The 18,264-nt window shown below is 38.1% G+C and overlaps 1 protein-coding gene across 1 annotated transcript in view; it reads left to right on the forward strand.

The window, feature by feature from the left end:
• The window catches only part of LOC139717488 (receptor-type tyrosine-protein phosphatase F-like), a 92,250-nt gene that overhangs the window by 23,215 nt on the left and 50,771 nt on the right, over positions 1-18,264 (forward strand). Inside the window, exons 19-20 of the mRNA XM_071628994.1 lie at positions 750-875; positions 3,036-3,105. Coding sequence (XP_071485095.1) covers positions 750-875; positions 3,036-3,105 — 196 coding nt within the window. The remainder of the gene's footprint in view (positions 1-749; positions 876-3,035; positions 3,106-18,264) is intronic.

Here is an 18,264-nt window from a genome sequence, read left to right on the forward strand (position 1 = left end):
ATACTCTTGATGGTTTATGATTGGCATGTAATTGTGCCAATATGCCAATAAGTTGCTCCGATTATCCTTTAAAAAAAAAAAGCTTTCAAGTTTCGGACAGACCTTCAATTTAATCATAAACTTATGCTGGACAAATGATCTCAAAGCATTTTTTTTTTGCGTATCGTTTGTGACCTTGAATCTATAATATACATAAATCGTAGGCCTATATTACGATATTGACATCGATATTGTGATGTGTAGGGAATATACATTCTTTTTTTTCAGCAATCCCACTTTATCTGATTATTAGCAATCAGGAGCCCGTTGTATAAAAGTTACAATTATGGTAACTTTGCCATCCAATGGTAACTTCCATGGACTTCTTGATTTTGATTGGCTGTTGAGTATTGTTGCCATGGTAGTTACCATTGGATGACAAAGTTACCATAATGGTAACTTTTATGCAACGGGCCCCAGGCAACAACGATACAATGCACAATGTAGGAATATGATGTACAATGTATTTAATGATGTTCATCTATATACGCCTGTCTACCCTTCCTTCATTCCCAAGGAGACTGCCTCTGTAATTCTTATCCATTCCATGTATTCCTTTCACATTCTCCAATCTGTCCAAGTTTTCATACTCTCGAACGACATTCAGTTTCCCCTTGCTACTTCCGAAAGCTGCTCTTCATTAACCAAAGACGATCGTTGAAAAGCAATGACTCAAAGTTCAAAATTTGTATCTTGCCGATCTCATACAGGTTCAGTATTGGCGCAAGACGGAGTCGAAGCCAAACCACACGGTAGAGTTTACCATCAGGTCAGACGACGACGAGGTCAACGTGTCCATTTCTAACCTCACACCATACACAGCTTACGTCATTCAGGTATGTGCATCCACTGTGATGGCGAGAAACAGTTCATCAATGAGGGAAACTCATCACTATAGAGGTTGTAGTTTTCGTTGAGATGGGTTTGAGGTTTCCAACGGTTTTTGATATTTTTTTTTAGATGATAACAAACCTCTTATGAGATATGAAAAAGCATATAATTCTTAGAGGAATTCAAAAAGTTTATTTGATGAAAATTGGTTTTGAAATGTCTGAGATATCCAAAACAAAGCGATCTTAATCAAAGGTGGAACCCACCTTATATCGGGATCGCTTTGTTTTACTTTGCTTTTTTTTATATCTCGCCCATTTCAAAGCCGATTTGTATCAAATAAGAGAATAAACTTTGAATTCCTCTAAGAATTTTATGCTTTTAACATTTCAAAAATATGGTTTCTAAGTATCTTGCAAAAAGTTACAAGCTGAATTCTCACCTCGGCCAATACTATACCATCCCTTTAAAGCCTTGATCCGCCAAGGTATTTCAAGTTAAATTCATGATTTAGATAAGGTCCATATAGACGGAAAAGAAAGCGAAAAATAGATGTACCTCGCGCATGCGCGTCGTATAGCTTGCGTTAGATTAGTGAAATTCGCTCTGAGCTACCCCCTTGTCTGATGACCTGAGCGATGTGTCGCATGCATTTACACAACGTATATAAGGTTATCTTGCTTTATGGAGAAGATTGGCCTTGTTTAAGAATAATGCCTGTGTTGGTTTAGCTCACTTCTCACGTCCTACCCTAAACAGAGACGGAATAGAAATGTGGACAATACTACAAATCCGTCTGCCTTGCCCTTGAGTCTGAATAGTATTATGATGTACTGCAAACATATCAAAGATATAAGCCAGCATGAATATGGGGAATATCACTGAAGTCTTGCATATTACTGAAATGTCCAAAATGGGCTTATTATGTACATTTTGTTTATTTGCCCAATGTTTCACCTCATCAGTAAATGCCGCACAACGAGGAACCATTGCTTTTCAAGAATCAAGTTTTGACCAAAACATCCAAGCTTTAAAATGTATTTTTTTTAAACCCTCACGTGAACATTTTCTCCTTCCGGCAGCTGACTTACGCACTCAAAATCTCAGTCAATATGAAACCACAAGAGAAAATTGAAGTACTAGATCTGAATCATCTTTAACTGTCTCCTTGTCAATATATGAAAATGTGAAACATGTGTATCTTAATATAACCATAGAGCTACATGGAGCCACCACGTAGCTCCGTATCATGATATAACATTATTGATTTCAAGAACGTTATCGAGTGTTCCCAGCAATCATGCTGAATTAATTAGTCTGCCGGAAGAGAAATAAAAACCACTGTTTCATGAATATAGCAATCTTGGACATAGGCCAAACTCAGAAAAATGTTGGCCCCCATATCAAATTAGGTAGAAATACGGCATTGCATTGACGTACTTCAATGTCCCTCGCTGAGATTAAAACCAATGCGCTGGGGACTGACGGTGAATTATATGACAAGGGTGTATTAGTCGTTTTGGACCAAAAGCCAATATGCCTCGCGTTATCTCACCCTCCTATTGGCAAAGAGTACAGGTGCATTGTGACATAAATCTCTTGAATCCTTGTCGGGAGAAAAAAAAATGTATTAATGCCAATAAAATGTCCAAAGTCATTATCAGTGCGCAGTGCTGCATCAGATAGTATGTGGCTGGTGGTGACTTGTGTTCGTCGCATGCCAACAAAAGTCCTGTACTAAACCGAAAGCTACACGCCTCAACTGTTCTATAGAAGATGAGTCAGTATCAATATTCACCTGTATGGTTCAAGGGATCCACTTTTGTCTTGATATCAATGTATTAATCTGATCTCATTATATTAATCTGATCACTTATGAAATTAATGGTACTAAGCGTATGGTTGGTTTTGACATTCCAGAGTCCGTTCCTGGTTATATTTTAGTGGTCTCTTTGTTTTATTTGCTTTGTGTGGTAGTGAGCATTGTGTTTCTTTGTTTGAATGCTTGTTGTTGTAGTCACTTGTTTCGTACACATAATGTGTTTGCATCTACCTTAGATTGTTCCAATTAACAAATGAAGTGTACATGGAGAGAATTTGAAATATAAGATAGAAAGATGAATGTTGAAAACATGTTCCATTCATGGATGGCGTTTTCCCGCTAGGTTCGAGGCGTGACCAGCGCTGGCCCGGGAGACTGGAGCGATGCCGTGAGAGTTGGAACCAGCGAAGGACGTGAGTCAAGTCTTACAGTCTGAGAATCAATATCTTGTGATTCCAGTCTATACTGCTCTTCCATTCGTACTTACAGTAAAAGTAAACGCCATTGGAGTTATTTTCAAGTATGAGTTGAATCAGTGAGTAATCATTTTATTGGGTATTATTTACTTATTTAGGGATTTTTTTCTTCAAATTCATGATTAACAAATGACATCAAATATGTGTTATTGTAAAGAAAAAAATGCCCATGTGCTTATGTAGATATTTCACACAATAGCATGAATACACATGTACACATAATTATGCAACCTCAAACAAACACGCACAAGTTGCTTAAGAATGTGACTAAATGTATTATAGTCTTACGTCTGACTTGCTCGGAGTTAGTCATACACATTTGCATTATGCCATGGAATGAACAGTAATCACTGTAATTATAACTTTGAAAATTACGATTGCGCTCGACTTCTTACCCAAGTTAAAGAATGATGGCCACTCATGGGAGTACCTTGTCTCGTTGATATGCATGTCGATTATGGAAAGGAAGAGACACACAGTCAGCTGTGTAATGATTGTAGAATTGATTTTGTCCAAACACGACGATGTCCACTGTGGCAGGCGACAGTGATGCGTTGCGGTCTTCATACTGGCGCCGACGATGGTGGCACCATTTTCTGTCATGCCTTTTTATCTCGTCTTCGAGTTGACATGTTGTCGCCCTCTACAAGGCCATTGAAATGCACACGGAAGAATATTGCTCTTGGAGACGCTTCTGGTATAGATCACGTGATTTACTTTGAATCCAAGACGTGCAAGGTGCAGGGAAAGAATGATTAACCAGCTTGCGTTTGCAAATGCAATGAAGTCTTTAGAAATTTTCTTGAAACAGTTGAATCAGCAGATGTTGCCATAAAAGATCCTACCGGAGAAAAGTCACAATAATGGAGCGAATAATTTATGTTGATGCAAAACCAGGGTTCGTGCCGGCATGTAGCTCTAATCTGGAACGTAAGTAGAGTATATCCCGTCATTGATATTCTGCCCAGTCGACCATTCAAGTTCAAGTAAATGCAGCATGAGACAGGGTTTGTTCTGAATTATACAATACAATAAGCAACATACATCGTGGAGGGTTTTTTTTTTCTTCAGATAAAATCAGCTAGCATGATATTAAACTGGCGAGGTAGTTCTCACACAATTTTACGCGATTGGTCAGCGGCATCGCAGGCAAAAGCACAAGTCCCTGTCTTTGCTAAGCCACAAATGCCAGGCATGCGGCTCTCTGGTCACGAGAAGTTTCGTCCGTGAGCGGAATGATGGTCTTCTTGGCTGCAGTGGTAATCGGTAAAAAGCATCGCCTTGTCTCATTCAAGTAGTCATGCCACAATTACAAGAAACACGTAGGGCATCATGTACCTTTGCACTATAGTAGGAACTGTTATTCATGTTAGCAACTGTAACGTCAATTTTAATTGATTTTCGTATAACTCAATGAAAAAGGCATGAAATATAACAAAATGATATCATCATACTAATAACTTAGGTTAAGTCCAGATGGGTTATATGGGTTGTCGACAATTCACGTATTCTAAAATGTTCTCTCTTTACCACTTGACGAAAACAATCATTTTCTCGCTGAAAAACAATTTGTGTCAGTAATTACATTGTCTAGATTATGGTCGCAATGTTTCACAAAGTTTCTCGATGTGATGTTCCTTCACGCGATTGTTATTTTGGAGCGAAGTTTATTAATATTGCTACGATGTCTTCTTGTTCCGGGAAAGATGTCCTACTTTTTTTGACAAAGTTGATGTTACACCTCGACAGCAACACTGAACCTGACATCTGTTCTCTTGTAAGAATCTACAAGAAGAATAGACGGAGACAACCTATTTGGTTCAGTAACCATGGGGCATGTGGTGTTCAGAGAGCACAATGTTTAGGATAGCTCTAATTGGCTAGATATTTGACTTCCGCACATCTTTCCACCCAAAACAAAATGATAAAAATTTTTAAAGCTTTGGATTTCATTACATATCACATTTCTAGAGTGCCTCCCGCAAACATTATCATTCTAATTCAGAGATCCGTACCGCAGCCAGAAGGATTTACGAGAAATGGCGAATGACAAACTTAACGAATGTATTATTTTTATTCTCTCTTTATTGTCGAGATGCCAGACTGGTACCTGTTTGCTAACTATAGTCATAGTACTAGTCACAAGGATGAACCACAAAGGGTTGATATCATGCAAATCATTTCAACGTGCTGTACATTTGTTTTTCAAACTGCTATAACCTTGAGACAAATTCCTGTTTCGTGTTAGAAATAGAATGGGGTCTTTTAGAAATCATTGTGGCATTCCAAGCTATATTTGGCATTTATATTTTGTTTGATGTCCTGTCCACGGAATATCAAAAGAATAGTGCATCATCTTCCTCTCTTCTCTCTTTCCTTTTACCGAATCATTTTTCTGGCATTCTTTGTATTCTTCACTGCAAAAAGTCCGGTGTTAAATATGAAACACCGAGCTGGTGTTAAAGTTTCGGTGCTCATTTGTGGTGTTAGATTAACACTTCCGGGTGTCATTTCAAATTACAAATTTGTTTTTTGAATAGTTTCTTAGTTACTGCACTTCTTGTTGATTTTGAACTTCAACAAGACGATCAAGAATTTTCCGATAAAATACTTGATTTTTGAAAAAAAGTGTAAACACATTTACACTACAGTAACACCAGATGGTGTGGTCTCCTATTGCAGCTGGACGGGTGTTATACCATTGACATTAACACCAGCAATATCAAATCAACACCATGCGGTGTCATTATTGAATTAACACCAGCGCAGTGTCAAAAATATCACCAGATAGAGTGTCAAATTAACACCACGAAGTGCCAGGTGGACACTTGATCGATGTTGTGTTAAATCTAACGCCGATGTTTTTACAGTGTTCAATCTCTCTCTCTTTCAATCTATGTATCCCCCCCCCCTTTTTTTTTTTTTCTCCTTCTCCCTCTCTGGCATCGCCTCTCTGGCATCGCCTAGGCGCGCCTGTTCCAACAGGGCATTGAACCGATACTCTTTTCTCCTGATGTAGCTGCTGTTTCCACTGGACCACCTAACTACATGATAAGTTGCAATGCGCAACTCCTTCATAATGAAGCTAAGAGAGAATATACAAACAATCATAACCTAGATATGGGTATCTACGGCAGGACATTTGGTCAGTGAGTGTACGAAGTGTTGAAAGGTTTGAGGTTTTTTTCGGAATGGGCAGGATGAGAGACCCAGTTTACGTATTGTGACACGGTCTTATTATCTTTCATCTATTATCTTCATTTATTTTATTTGTTCTATTTTGTTATTATTCTGTCTGGTTTCGTTTTTATTCTATTTCGTAATTCTTTGGGTGGCCAATATAATTCTATGAAACCGTGCCAGTGCATACCATGGTAAAACCTTACACTACTCAATTTTCACTGATGTATTACACCCTTTGTACGTTTGGTTCGGAAGAACGTGCCTAAGGCCTCGGCGCACCGAGCATGATAACAGTAACGGTACGGGTTTTTTTTTTTTTGGTTTTTTTTTTTTTTTTTTTTTTTTTTTTTTGGGGGGGGGGGTTTGGTTTTTTTTTTTTTTTTTTTTTTTTTGCTGTGGTACGCCATAAGGAACCATGTCTGGTTCTGTTACAATATCACTTCCCCGCCAATAATTTCGTTACAGAATAAATCTTCAAATGGCGATTTTGTTGCTCTTGACTTTGACGTAAGAGTTAAATTTTGGGTGATTTATACCATAATCTTTGATTTTTTTTTTTTTTTTTACAGAACCAGACATCGTTCCTTTTGGCGCACAACAGCAAAAACAAAACAAACTAGAGATTGTAATTTGTCATCACTGACAAATTAAGGTGATCCGATTTTTTTTATCAATGATTCGAGTCCTGATCGCAATAGGCATGACCATACAAGTTTCATCTGTGTTTAGAGACATTGGCAGTGTTATGTTTGCATTCTCATTTAGCAAAGGGAGTCATATCTGCCATGTTTGGTACCAAATTCTGTATACATTATAACGAAGAAACAGCAACAAGTACATATGACCTTCGACCCACCTTTGCACTCCCAAGATTGCATCTGATGAAATAGTGGTTATTTTGTGAAATGATTTTCGCGACATCGTCTATACGTGTGAAAAATATGGGAAAGATAGGACAGGTATTCACTAAGATACAAGATGAAACATTTATGACATTTGACCCTAATTTACATAACCAAGATGTTGTCCCATCTAGTAGTTGTTATTTTATGAAATAATGTACGTGACATGAACTAAACATGGGCAAAATAAGGGGGTGATAGGACGTGCTTTTCTTGAGTTATTGCAAAGAAAGTTGCAGAAAAAAAGAAATATCTCAATACATAGAAGATAAGCTTTAATTTCAACCAAGTTTTTTATCGTGATCCCGACATCGTATGAAAAAACGAAGGGCAATTTGACGATAGTGCAAAGTCTCAGCTACAACATATTAAAATCTGGGAGAAATTCACCGAAGGGTAAGTGAGCTAGTGCTCGATAAAGACAATCATGTCAATTTTCACATTAAAAAAAATTCCCTCCCATAGAGATAACACGTCATAACGAAGATACAAAAAGAAGTACATATGACCTTTGACCTCAATTTGCACAGACAAGATGGCATCTGAGTAAAAAGTAGTTATTTTGTGAAATGATCCTTGTAACATGGTCTTTGCGTGTGCAAAATATGGGAAAGATAGGACATGTATTCACTAAGATACAGGATGAAACACTTATGACCTTTGACCCTAATTTACATACCCAAGATGGTGTCTGATCAAGTAGTTGTTATTTTTTGAAATAATTTACGTGACATAAACTAAACATGTGCAAAATATGGAAGTGATAGAGGCCGTTTTTCTTGAGTTATTGCAAAGAAAGTTGCAGAAAGAAAGAAATATCTCAATACGTCGAAGATAAGCCTGAATTTCAACCAAAATATTTGACGTGATCCCGACATCGTATGAAAAAACGAAGGGCACACTTACGGTAGCGTAAAGTCTCAGCTACAACATATTAAAATCTGGGAGAAATTTACTGAAGGGTAAGTGAGCTAGTGCTCGATAAAGATAGTCATGTCAATTTTCATTCCCAGAAAAACTGCACTCCCATAGAGATAACACGTAAACTGGTCAAATTTGACAAGATTACTTTCAATCCATTTTTACGAGGTGATACCATTATCCAATCAAAATATTGTTATATTATGTTTGAAAGAACGTTTCATAAGCTACAACAAACTGAAATTTGGGTTAAAATTGACAAAGGACTAGTGGGATACGCTCGAATGAATTTGAAATTTGATGACGTCATTATGAAAATTTACTTTTTTTAATTTATTAAGAAATTTGATATCTTTTAATCATTTTGTCAGCATTGCCAACCCATGAAATGACAAGTACAACTCATCAGCTTTCAAAATATGTAAAGAAAATGGGGGGTCACCGTCCATCCTGACGAGTAAAATCGGATTTAAAATTGGTAGTTTCTTGGCATAGTTGCACTGTATATCGCCATTGACGCGCGCGCGGAATTTCAACTTTGACGGGCCCGTATGACGTCATAATGAGTTGGATTGACTTGAAACTTGGTAGAAATATTCCTTGACATTTTAGACATCTGATCAAAGTGAAAAAACTGGAAATTTCAATTACATATGAGCTGTGCGTGCGTATATGCGCGCGCGCGTACGCGTCCGTCCGATTTTTTCAATTTTTCAAAAAATGCTCCAAACGGTCTGAAACGTGTGCAAAAAAATTTTGAGCTCGATTGGAGCATACAAATATTTCAACGCGCGCGTACGCGCACGTTTTAAGAGAAAATATGAATTTTGAGAACATGAGTAGAATGCACATAAGTTGAAATATATGTGACGTAAATTTCATAGAAAAATTCCATTCCATTAATGAGATATGATTGAGAATGTGTTTTCATATAATGACGTCATAGTGACGACACGGTTGACTGATCACAATGATACATTAGATTTGTCGTCTTTGGGACATGATGCATACATGGTGTAAGTTTGAACATGATAACCATAGCACTTTCTGATCTAACCTCTGCACAACTTTTGGGGAGAAATAAAGAAAAACTAGAGATTGTAATTTGTCATCACTGACAAATTAAGGTGATCCGATTTTTTTAAATCAATGATTCGAGGTCTGATCGCAATAGGCAACACCATACAGGTTTCATCTGTGTTTAGAGACATTGGTTGTGTGATGTTTGGATTCTCATTTAGAAAAGGGAGTCAAATCTGTCATCTTTGGTTCCAAATTCTGTATACACTAGATAACGAAGATACAGCAACAAATATATAATTTAGGCATGACCATACAGGTTTCATCTGTGTTTAGGGACATTCGCCGTGTGATATTCGGAATCTCATTTAGAAAAGCGAGTCAGATCTGCCATCTTTGGTACCATATTCCGTATAACACGTCATAATAAAGAGACAGAATGAAGTATATTTGACCACTGACCTCGCTTTGCACAGCCAGGATGGCATCTAAGCAAAATGTGGTTATTTTGTAAAATGATTCTTGTAACATGGTCTTTGCGTGTGCAAAATATGGAAGAGACAGGACATGTATTCACTAAGATACAGAATGAAACATTTATGACCTTTGACCCTAATTTACATACCCAAGATGGTGTCTGATCAAGAAGTTGTTATTTTATGAAATAATGTACGTGACATGAACTAAACATGTGCAAAATTTGAGGGTGATAGATGCTGTTTTTCTTGAGTTATTGCAAAGAAAGTTGCAGAAAGAAAAGAAACATCTCAATACATTGAAGATAAGCTTTAAATTCAACCACGTTTTTTAACGTGATCCCGACATCGTATGAAAAAAACGAAGGGTAAAATACAATAGCCCAAAGTCTCAGCTACAACATATTAAGATCTGGGAGAAATTCACCGAAGCATAAGTGAGCTATTGCTCGAAAAAGATTGTCATAGCTTCATTCGCAGAAAAACTGCACTCCCATAGAGATAACACGTCATAATGAAGATACAGAAAGAATATATGACCTTTGACCCCACTTTGCACAGACATGATGGCATCTGAGCAAAAAGTGGTTATTTTGTGAAATGATTCTTGTAACATGGTCTTTGTGTGTGCAAAATATGGGAGAGATAGGACATGTATTCACCAAGATACAGGATAAAACATTTATGACCTTTGACCCTAATTTACATACCCAAGATGGTGTCCGATCAAGTAATTGTTATTTTATGAAATAATGTACGTGACATGAACAAAACATGTGCAAAATATGGGATTAATAGCCATTGTTGTTGTTCATCTATTGCACAGAAAGTAGTAGAAAGAAAGAAAAATAAAGAAAAAATTATGTTATTTTTATAGAAATTTGAAGGAGAAGCATGAAAAAATCAGAAAAAGATAAAGTTAGGAAAGGAGATTAAGACTAACTAAAGAAAAAAAAGGAAAAAAAGTGTTCAAAAAAAAAAAAAACTGGCAGGGGTGAGCATCGAACCAGGGACCTTAGGATTACGAGTCGGATGCGCTATGCAATGACCTATTTCATGCTCCATAGGCCCTGTGTATTAAGCAAAATGACGCTGCATCGAAGCCACATGCAATTTTTCAACCAAGTTTTTCGATGTGATACCAACGTTGTATGAAAAAATGGAGGGCACACTTACGATAGCCCAAAGTCTCAGCTACAACATACTAAAATCTGGTAGAAATTCACCGAAGCATAAGTGAGCTAGTGCTCGAAAAAGAGAGTCATGTCAATTTTCACTGCCAGAAAAACTGCACTCCCATAGAGATAACACGTAAACTGGTGAAATTTTACAAGGATACTTTCAATCCATTTTTACGAGGTGATGACGTTATCCAATCAAAATGTTGTTATCACATTGATGAAAGAACATTTCATAAGCTACAACATACTGAAATCTGGGTGAAAATTGGCGAAATTTAAGTGAGATACGCTCGAGTGAATTTGAAATTTGATGACGTCATTTGGAAAATTTACTTTGTTTACTTTATTAAGAAATTTGATATCTTTTAATCATTTTTTCAGTATCGCCAACCCATGAAATGACATGTACAACTCATCAGCTTTTAGAATATGTCAAGAAAATGGGGGGTCATCGTCCATCCTGACGAGTAAAATCCGATTTAAAATTGGCGGTTTTTTGGCATAGTTGCACAGTGTATCCCCATTGACGCACGCGCGGAATTTTGAATTTGACGGGCCCGTATGACGTCATATTGAGTCGGATCGACTTGAAACTTGATAGAAATATTCCTTGACATTGTGGACATCCGATCCGTGTGAAAAAACTGAAAATTTCTATTGCATATGAGCTGTGCGTGCGTATATGCGCGCGCGCGTACGCGTCCGTCCGATTTTTTCAATTTTTCAAAAAATGCTCCAAATGGTCTGAAACGTGCGCAAAAAAAATTTGAGCTCGATTTGAGCATACAAATATTTCAACGCGCGCGTACGCGCACGTACCAAGAGAAAATGTGAATTTTGAGAATATGAGTAGAATGCGCATAACTTGAAATAAATGTGACGTGAATTTCATTGAAAAACTTCATTCCATTAATGAGATATGATTGAGAATGTGTTTTCATATAATGACGTCATAGTGACGTCACGGTCGACTGATCACTTTGATTTTAGTTCGATTGCCGTCTTTGGGACACGATACATACATGGTATAAGTTTGAACTTGATAGGCATAGTACTTTCTGAGCTAACCTCTGCACAACTTTTGGGGAGAAATAAAGAAAGAAGAAGAAGAAGAAGAAGAAGAAGAAAGAATCCGTACAGATACAATAGGTGATCCGAGAGGATACTCGGATCACCTAACAAAACAAAAAAAAAAACCCAACAACAACAGACCGTTGCCGTTACCGTGCTCGGTGTGCCGAGACCTTATAGGGGAGGTTCAATTTAACCTAACAGCAAAATAATGTTTACCGTCAAGGCAAACTCATTTCCGGTGATATCTGGTTAGGGGATTCATTCTGAGTGTAATCAGCGAAACTCGAGATTCAGGTTACTGACTCAGTGATGATTTGACACTCTACAGCATGTTTTGCTCTCTTGACAAAGACACTTCCAAGGAGAATTCTGTCGAGACAGTATAGCCCCTGGTGAAAGCATTGTCCAAGTTATGTCCAGTGGGGGATATCACTACATGGCACGTTTCCCATGGTAACTCTTTCTAAGATGATGTCATGTCTTTAGAAACAACAACCAAACTCACATTATTCAGGCTAATGCTTCACACCAGTAAGTTGAATACAATGTGATTACGTAACTGTCAGCGATAAATAAGGCCAAATTTCACCACTTGGCTTTTTTGCCCGCAGACTTTACGTATGACGCTCTGCCAGAGTCCTAGACGGGTTTTAGGCCGCGTTCATGCGGATTTCGTAGCCAGAATCACAAACATGAATCATGATTCAAGACGGCGTTTCAAATCACGGTCTCAGCGGAAGAGCGTTCATGCGGGCTTTCGCAACGCTGATTCTGGCTCTGCTCATTCTTTGCCATTGCGCAGCATACTGCGCAGTTTGACCTTGTCTCTGCTACACAGCTTGAGCCAGACCACCTTATGGCAGTATGCCAACTGTATCAGTCAGTTTATTATAGGCCTTTACGTTTATATTTCGGTGAATACTTTCCAATAAGCTGTGGCATTCAGGCTCTGCCCACAGATCGAAAAATCTTAATTTTTCGTCTCTCCAATTGTTTCCCTTGGTTTAGACACATCACTGCAGCCATTACTATTATCAACTCAATCGGAGAGTAATTACATGTATTATTTTATTAAACAGCTAGATACTATCATAGAATCGGTGTATGGCGTTGATGTAAACCAACAAATGCAAGTATGGTACCGAAACACACGATTCATAAGACGTACACAAGCGCGCGAACAGAACAAGAAGCTGTGGGATACTGGGGATACCCCATGAGATACGCATGCGCACAGCGCACAATGACGTCATAGAATCATGATTGAAATCACGGTTGCGTTCATGCGGCTTCTGCGATCGTGATTCTGGCAGAATCATGATTCAAAACGCCCTTTTTTCCGCGTTTCAGATCGGCGTTTTGAAACGCGTTTAAATGGAAAAATCGCATGAACGCAACGCAACTAAACACGTTTAGCGACTAAACGTGTTTAGAAACGCAATTCTAGTTCCGCATGAACGCAGCCTTAAACTGACGTAATGATATCTAGCCCTCAAAACCAAGTCGCTATCTCCAAGGTCAGGTATTGGTCAAAACACTATACCCGATTGAAGCAATAAATAGAATGTATGCAACAAACCTCCATTCATTACATTTGTGAAAGCGTTCACGCGAGGAGTTAGAGACTCATATTCATATCAGTACCAAGGCAGGGATGCTACGAGATACCAACGCAATGACGGTAGACATGAAACAGAGTATTGGTGAGTGATATCAAGCGGCCTTTGAAAACAAACCTTTCGTAATCGGAAAGCTTTGGATATTCGATAATTTGGTTAATGGTGTGTGTTATCACGAACTTGAACAAACGTGTGTTCCATTGTTTACGTCAGTAGGAAATGATAATCAGTGTTGTGAGGGCGACAATGATAGGAACAAGATTTTCTTCACTCCCTAAATGCATGCGCTGGTGGTTATTCATTGGATGTACTGAATAATGTCCATTATTTATCTTCTCTTTCAAAATTGATCCTGCATTTTATCATTCACAAGTATAACTGACAGAAAAAAATGCATTATGATTACGAAAAAGGCAAAGATATGCAATGATTTAACAAACTTTCTGAGGAAGACTGAAGTTTGAATTTACTATAATGATATTATATGGCATGATGTTATGGCAGTCGTTATAGCCACTTGTGCTTCAAATGGATTAAGTTGAATTTACCAGTTGTAAATACAATCTTCGTGTATTTCATCCTCCGTTTTTAATTATTGCCGATAGTATATCAAAGTGACTACTGATGTACAATTTTTGCAGAAACGCTCGTGATTTATTGTCATTACCGGTCGATGTTTTGCTTTTCATTGCTGTACACGACTTGTTTCAGCACCGTGTGTCCTCGCGCTACACACGTGTCCAGCCTGATGTCTGTTTTAAGAGTAGATAATGAATAAGACAAAGGCGAAGAGGAAAAAAATAATGCCAGTCAGTCAGACGGGAGTATGTCACCACGTGCCTCCGATGATCTAACGGTGACGGAAGTGACAAAGTGTCATGGATTCGCATCCAAATGTCATTTCTCTAATCGTCATCAAACGGTTTGATACAAAACGACTTCCGTGTACATGTTTGTGCGTCTATCTGTTTGTCTGTTTGCCTGTCTACTCTTCAAAGCTTTTGCTTCGCGTAACATTATTCAGCATCCTTCTTACGCACCGGAAGTGATTATTCATGTCACGACCTCCCTACCTTCTACCTGCATTTCCGTTCGTCATGACTGACATGGGTTTCACCATGACCCAGGGGTCATATGATTGAGTCGGGTGAGGAGGGAATGGGGGGGGGGGGGTGAGGTAAAGGAGTGACAATCCGGTGAATGTCGACTAATCTAGTTACATGACGTCATCTATTTAAGATAACGAATAGGTGAAACTGAATTCAACACCTTTACACTTGTCATGCTTTTATTTTATAATGTTGTGTCATTAAACGGAATACCAGCTACAAGCGCAGCTCTAATGTTCTGTAGGCAATGGTAGGGGAAGCGACTTCGCACCTGTTTTCGCACTGAGTAAGCTATTTGGTGCAATTTTTTAAGGTTCCATTACGTCATTTGCCGAAACTTCACGAAAGAAAGAAGTTGATATCGATTTTTGTTCTCAACGTTTTTAATGGCCAAATCCTCGAATCGGAAGAAATCATGGCTCGTCACGGTTGTTTTTATTGTTATTGGGGTATGACATCATTTGTCAGCGAGTCTATCTTCCTGATAATACCCTCCTTCAGAAGTCTAATCAATTGCAAAATGCTCCATCAAAATGGCAACGGTGTCAGTATACGTCTCTTCACTCTACACCTCTACAATTAGAACGAATGAAAACAGCGATACACAATGGAATTATTACTCATGTATTATGGAACATGTGTCACGGTATTCAGTATAGAATAACATGTTATGACAAACAATATAACCTCCAGGATCTTTCTTGTCACAATTCGTGCCTGAGTAAACGTCTTTTGGTGGTACAACGAGCTTATATCTGTCAGGAACGAGACCATGTTTACACAAAAATCTGTTAGAGTTCCTACCTTTAAATTAGTCAGAGTGTCCACGCCCAGACAGCTCTGCTAACAGCGGTGCGAGCAGCAAGCCTGGCTCGTGGCACGTTGAATGCAGGGAGAGATCCAGGGTAGCTTTGTTACCGTATCGAGGGTTCTTTTGATGGAGAGCCTTGATTATTATATGGAGGGGAAACTCTTGTCAGAACCAACTGTCTATCAAAGCAAGAGTAGAGTCGACTAGTTGGCAGGCCTGACGTCATCATATTTGAACGAATAATCGAATTCAATTTCAATTCAATTCGATTTTTTATTTTTCATCCCAAAGAGTGAAACAAAATACAAAACATGCATCAAGCAATAATATTGTTTGATCAATTTGAAAAAAAAAATGTAACGCTATGTAAATCATAGAGTATATGATAAGATAAGATATATACATTCAAGTGGAAATAACCAAGTTTAACATCTATGCATGCTTTGGACGTTGACAATAAAGTAAGTATGGAAAAGAGTGGTCCACTGAAAAGCAAGCCTGTAATACGTGGATGACTCAAAAACATAACAGATAACTATATACTTCATTATCATAATTATTTTAAAGTGCAAAGAATGCAAATCCAAGCTAATTTAACAATGTACAACCGGCAGGCACTATTGGCAGAGCCGCGTTTACCCAACAGAAGAAGAAGAAATAATAATGACACCCGTACCTCGATCACGTGTTTTTATCATGTAGCTATCGGACCTGTTCTCTATCGCCGTATATAGAGGCTGATCCAACATCACCGCTCTTAACAATCACAAACAGGAAATCTTGATATTTCCATCACGAGTGGGTTCTTCCCAAGAAGTTGTAAGTTGGCAGGATTGGACATCTTCGTGAATATTTCGCGGATGAGTATTCCTACCAAAAATATGCTATATCGGGAACAAAGTGAAATCAGAAACGACGGCGATGACTATTATTGTTTTAGATGTTGTATTTTCATAGGGGAAATGATAACACTAGCGTTTAAGAAATCATGTTACACTTCGTTCGCCTCAATTTCCATATCATACTAGTCGTCCTTTCTTGATATTTGTCTATCATTCGGGGGTTTTTTTCTGTCGGAAAATGAAACACTGCCACTTAGTTCAAGGCAAAGCAAGAAATCAGATAATTCAGTCAAAGGTATAATTAAACTGCCTGATTATACAATCAACATTTTGAAATTATATCAGCTATAGCAGTAGCATTTGAAAACTGATTACTTAGTATGTCTCCTATGTGTTCAAGGGACGTCTAACAGTTATCGACAAAATTGTGACTTAAAGGTATTTAGGTAGGGGGAACCTTGTCAAACTGGTAGACATCTTCATAGAATTTGAATCCTTAGAAAAGTGAATTATCGGCTTTTCCTTTCTGAATTGATCTGCAAGCCCATAATTCAGATTGTAACTGCTGACCGAATTACTGATAGATTCACATTTGTGTAGGCATTCAGTCTGAAAGCATATCGGTAAGCCATGTCCATCTACATCTTACAGTTCAATTTTTGATACTCGGGAGTCATGGGACCAGTATTTATTACTTTACCGCTTGTAAGTTTGGGGTTTGTCATAGTTTTACCTCTCAACAATGAGTAGAAATGCTACTCCAAACACTGTTCTGCTACTCTTTATTTTTAGAAGAAATCTCTCAGACAACATTGGACAATGTGCTATGATTTGGATAATAGACAGTCAGACCAATTAATCAGCGATTCACCAGTCATTTGTTACTTAATTGGCATTTAGAGGATATGTGTCTGATAGATAAGATTGAACAATTCTGTGGCTTTGGTATAGACAAGATTAAAAGGAAATCACTCATTGGGCTGACTGTCTCCTCTCGCGACGTACCGTTTAATGACGTAAGTCTTTCCTGCTCGGGATGTCTTTATATTCCCAAACTTTTCTCTAATACGTATTCTCTTTTTATCCCCACTTCACAGCTATTTTGTGTCTCCATTTCGTTGGCTACGATGTGCTTTGTCGCTCTATTCCATTTTCTCTCTGTTTTTCCTGTGTACTTTCTTCCCTGCTTCGAAGGGTCGTGTCTGCCGGGCTTTCATTTGGCATTGCCTTCCTCTGCTTAGCTGTGTCTCTATAATATTATTGCTCCAATGTCCGAAGATAGTTAGCACCTGCTGAGATTTTGTCAATAGCACTCGCTACGCATTCAAACTGAAGGAAATGAAGGAAACCACTCTTTTCCAGAAATTTAATACAAACACTTAATTTTGTGGAATTGAAGGTAAGAGAGGGAAAGAAAAACACCTTTTACTCACTATGATAACAAAGTTACCCTTTAGACGTTCATGTGTGCCTCTCCGAGGTTGTAAAATAATCTACAATAAGCTACAATAAGCTAGGCCTTGTGAGTTTAAAATCAGGTTGAAAATTCATCTTATAAATGCTATTAGTTTGCATTATGTATGTCATGACTATATCATTTTGTAATGCGCGGTAGAGAGTGTGTTATCATAGTATAGCTGCCCAATATAAACGTCCTTTATTATCATTATCATTACTATGTTAAACACACACACACACACGCACACACACACACACACACACACACACACACACACACACACACACACACGTTAAGCTCGACATCTCGCTTTTGCTAAAGGGGGAGCTCACTTGAACGAAGGACAACGTCAATTGTCTCTACTTATTTGTTGAGCTGAAGATCAAGTCACAGAATTGATTCTCGTCACATTTTGTCGAAGTTGACTCCCTTCAAGTGGCTAACAGAGTTTTTATTCAAATGAGTGGTCTACATACGTATTAAAACTTGGCAGTCTTGT

The sequence above is a fragment of the Diadema antillarum genome, unplaced genomic scaffold (genome assembly GCF_040938485.1).
Source record: "Diadema antillarum isolate AM-2024a unplaced genomic scaffold, OU_Dant_1.0 scf00000075, whole genome shotgun sequence".
NCBI lineage: Eukaryota > Metazoa > Echinodermata > Echinoidea > Diadematoida > Diadematidae > Diadema > Diadema antillarum.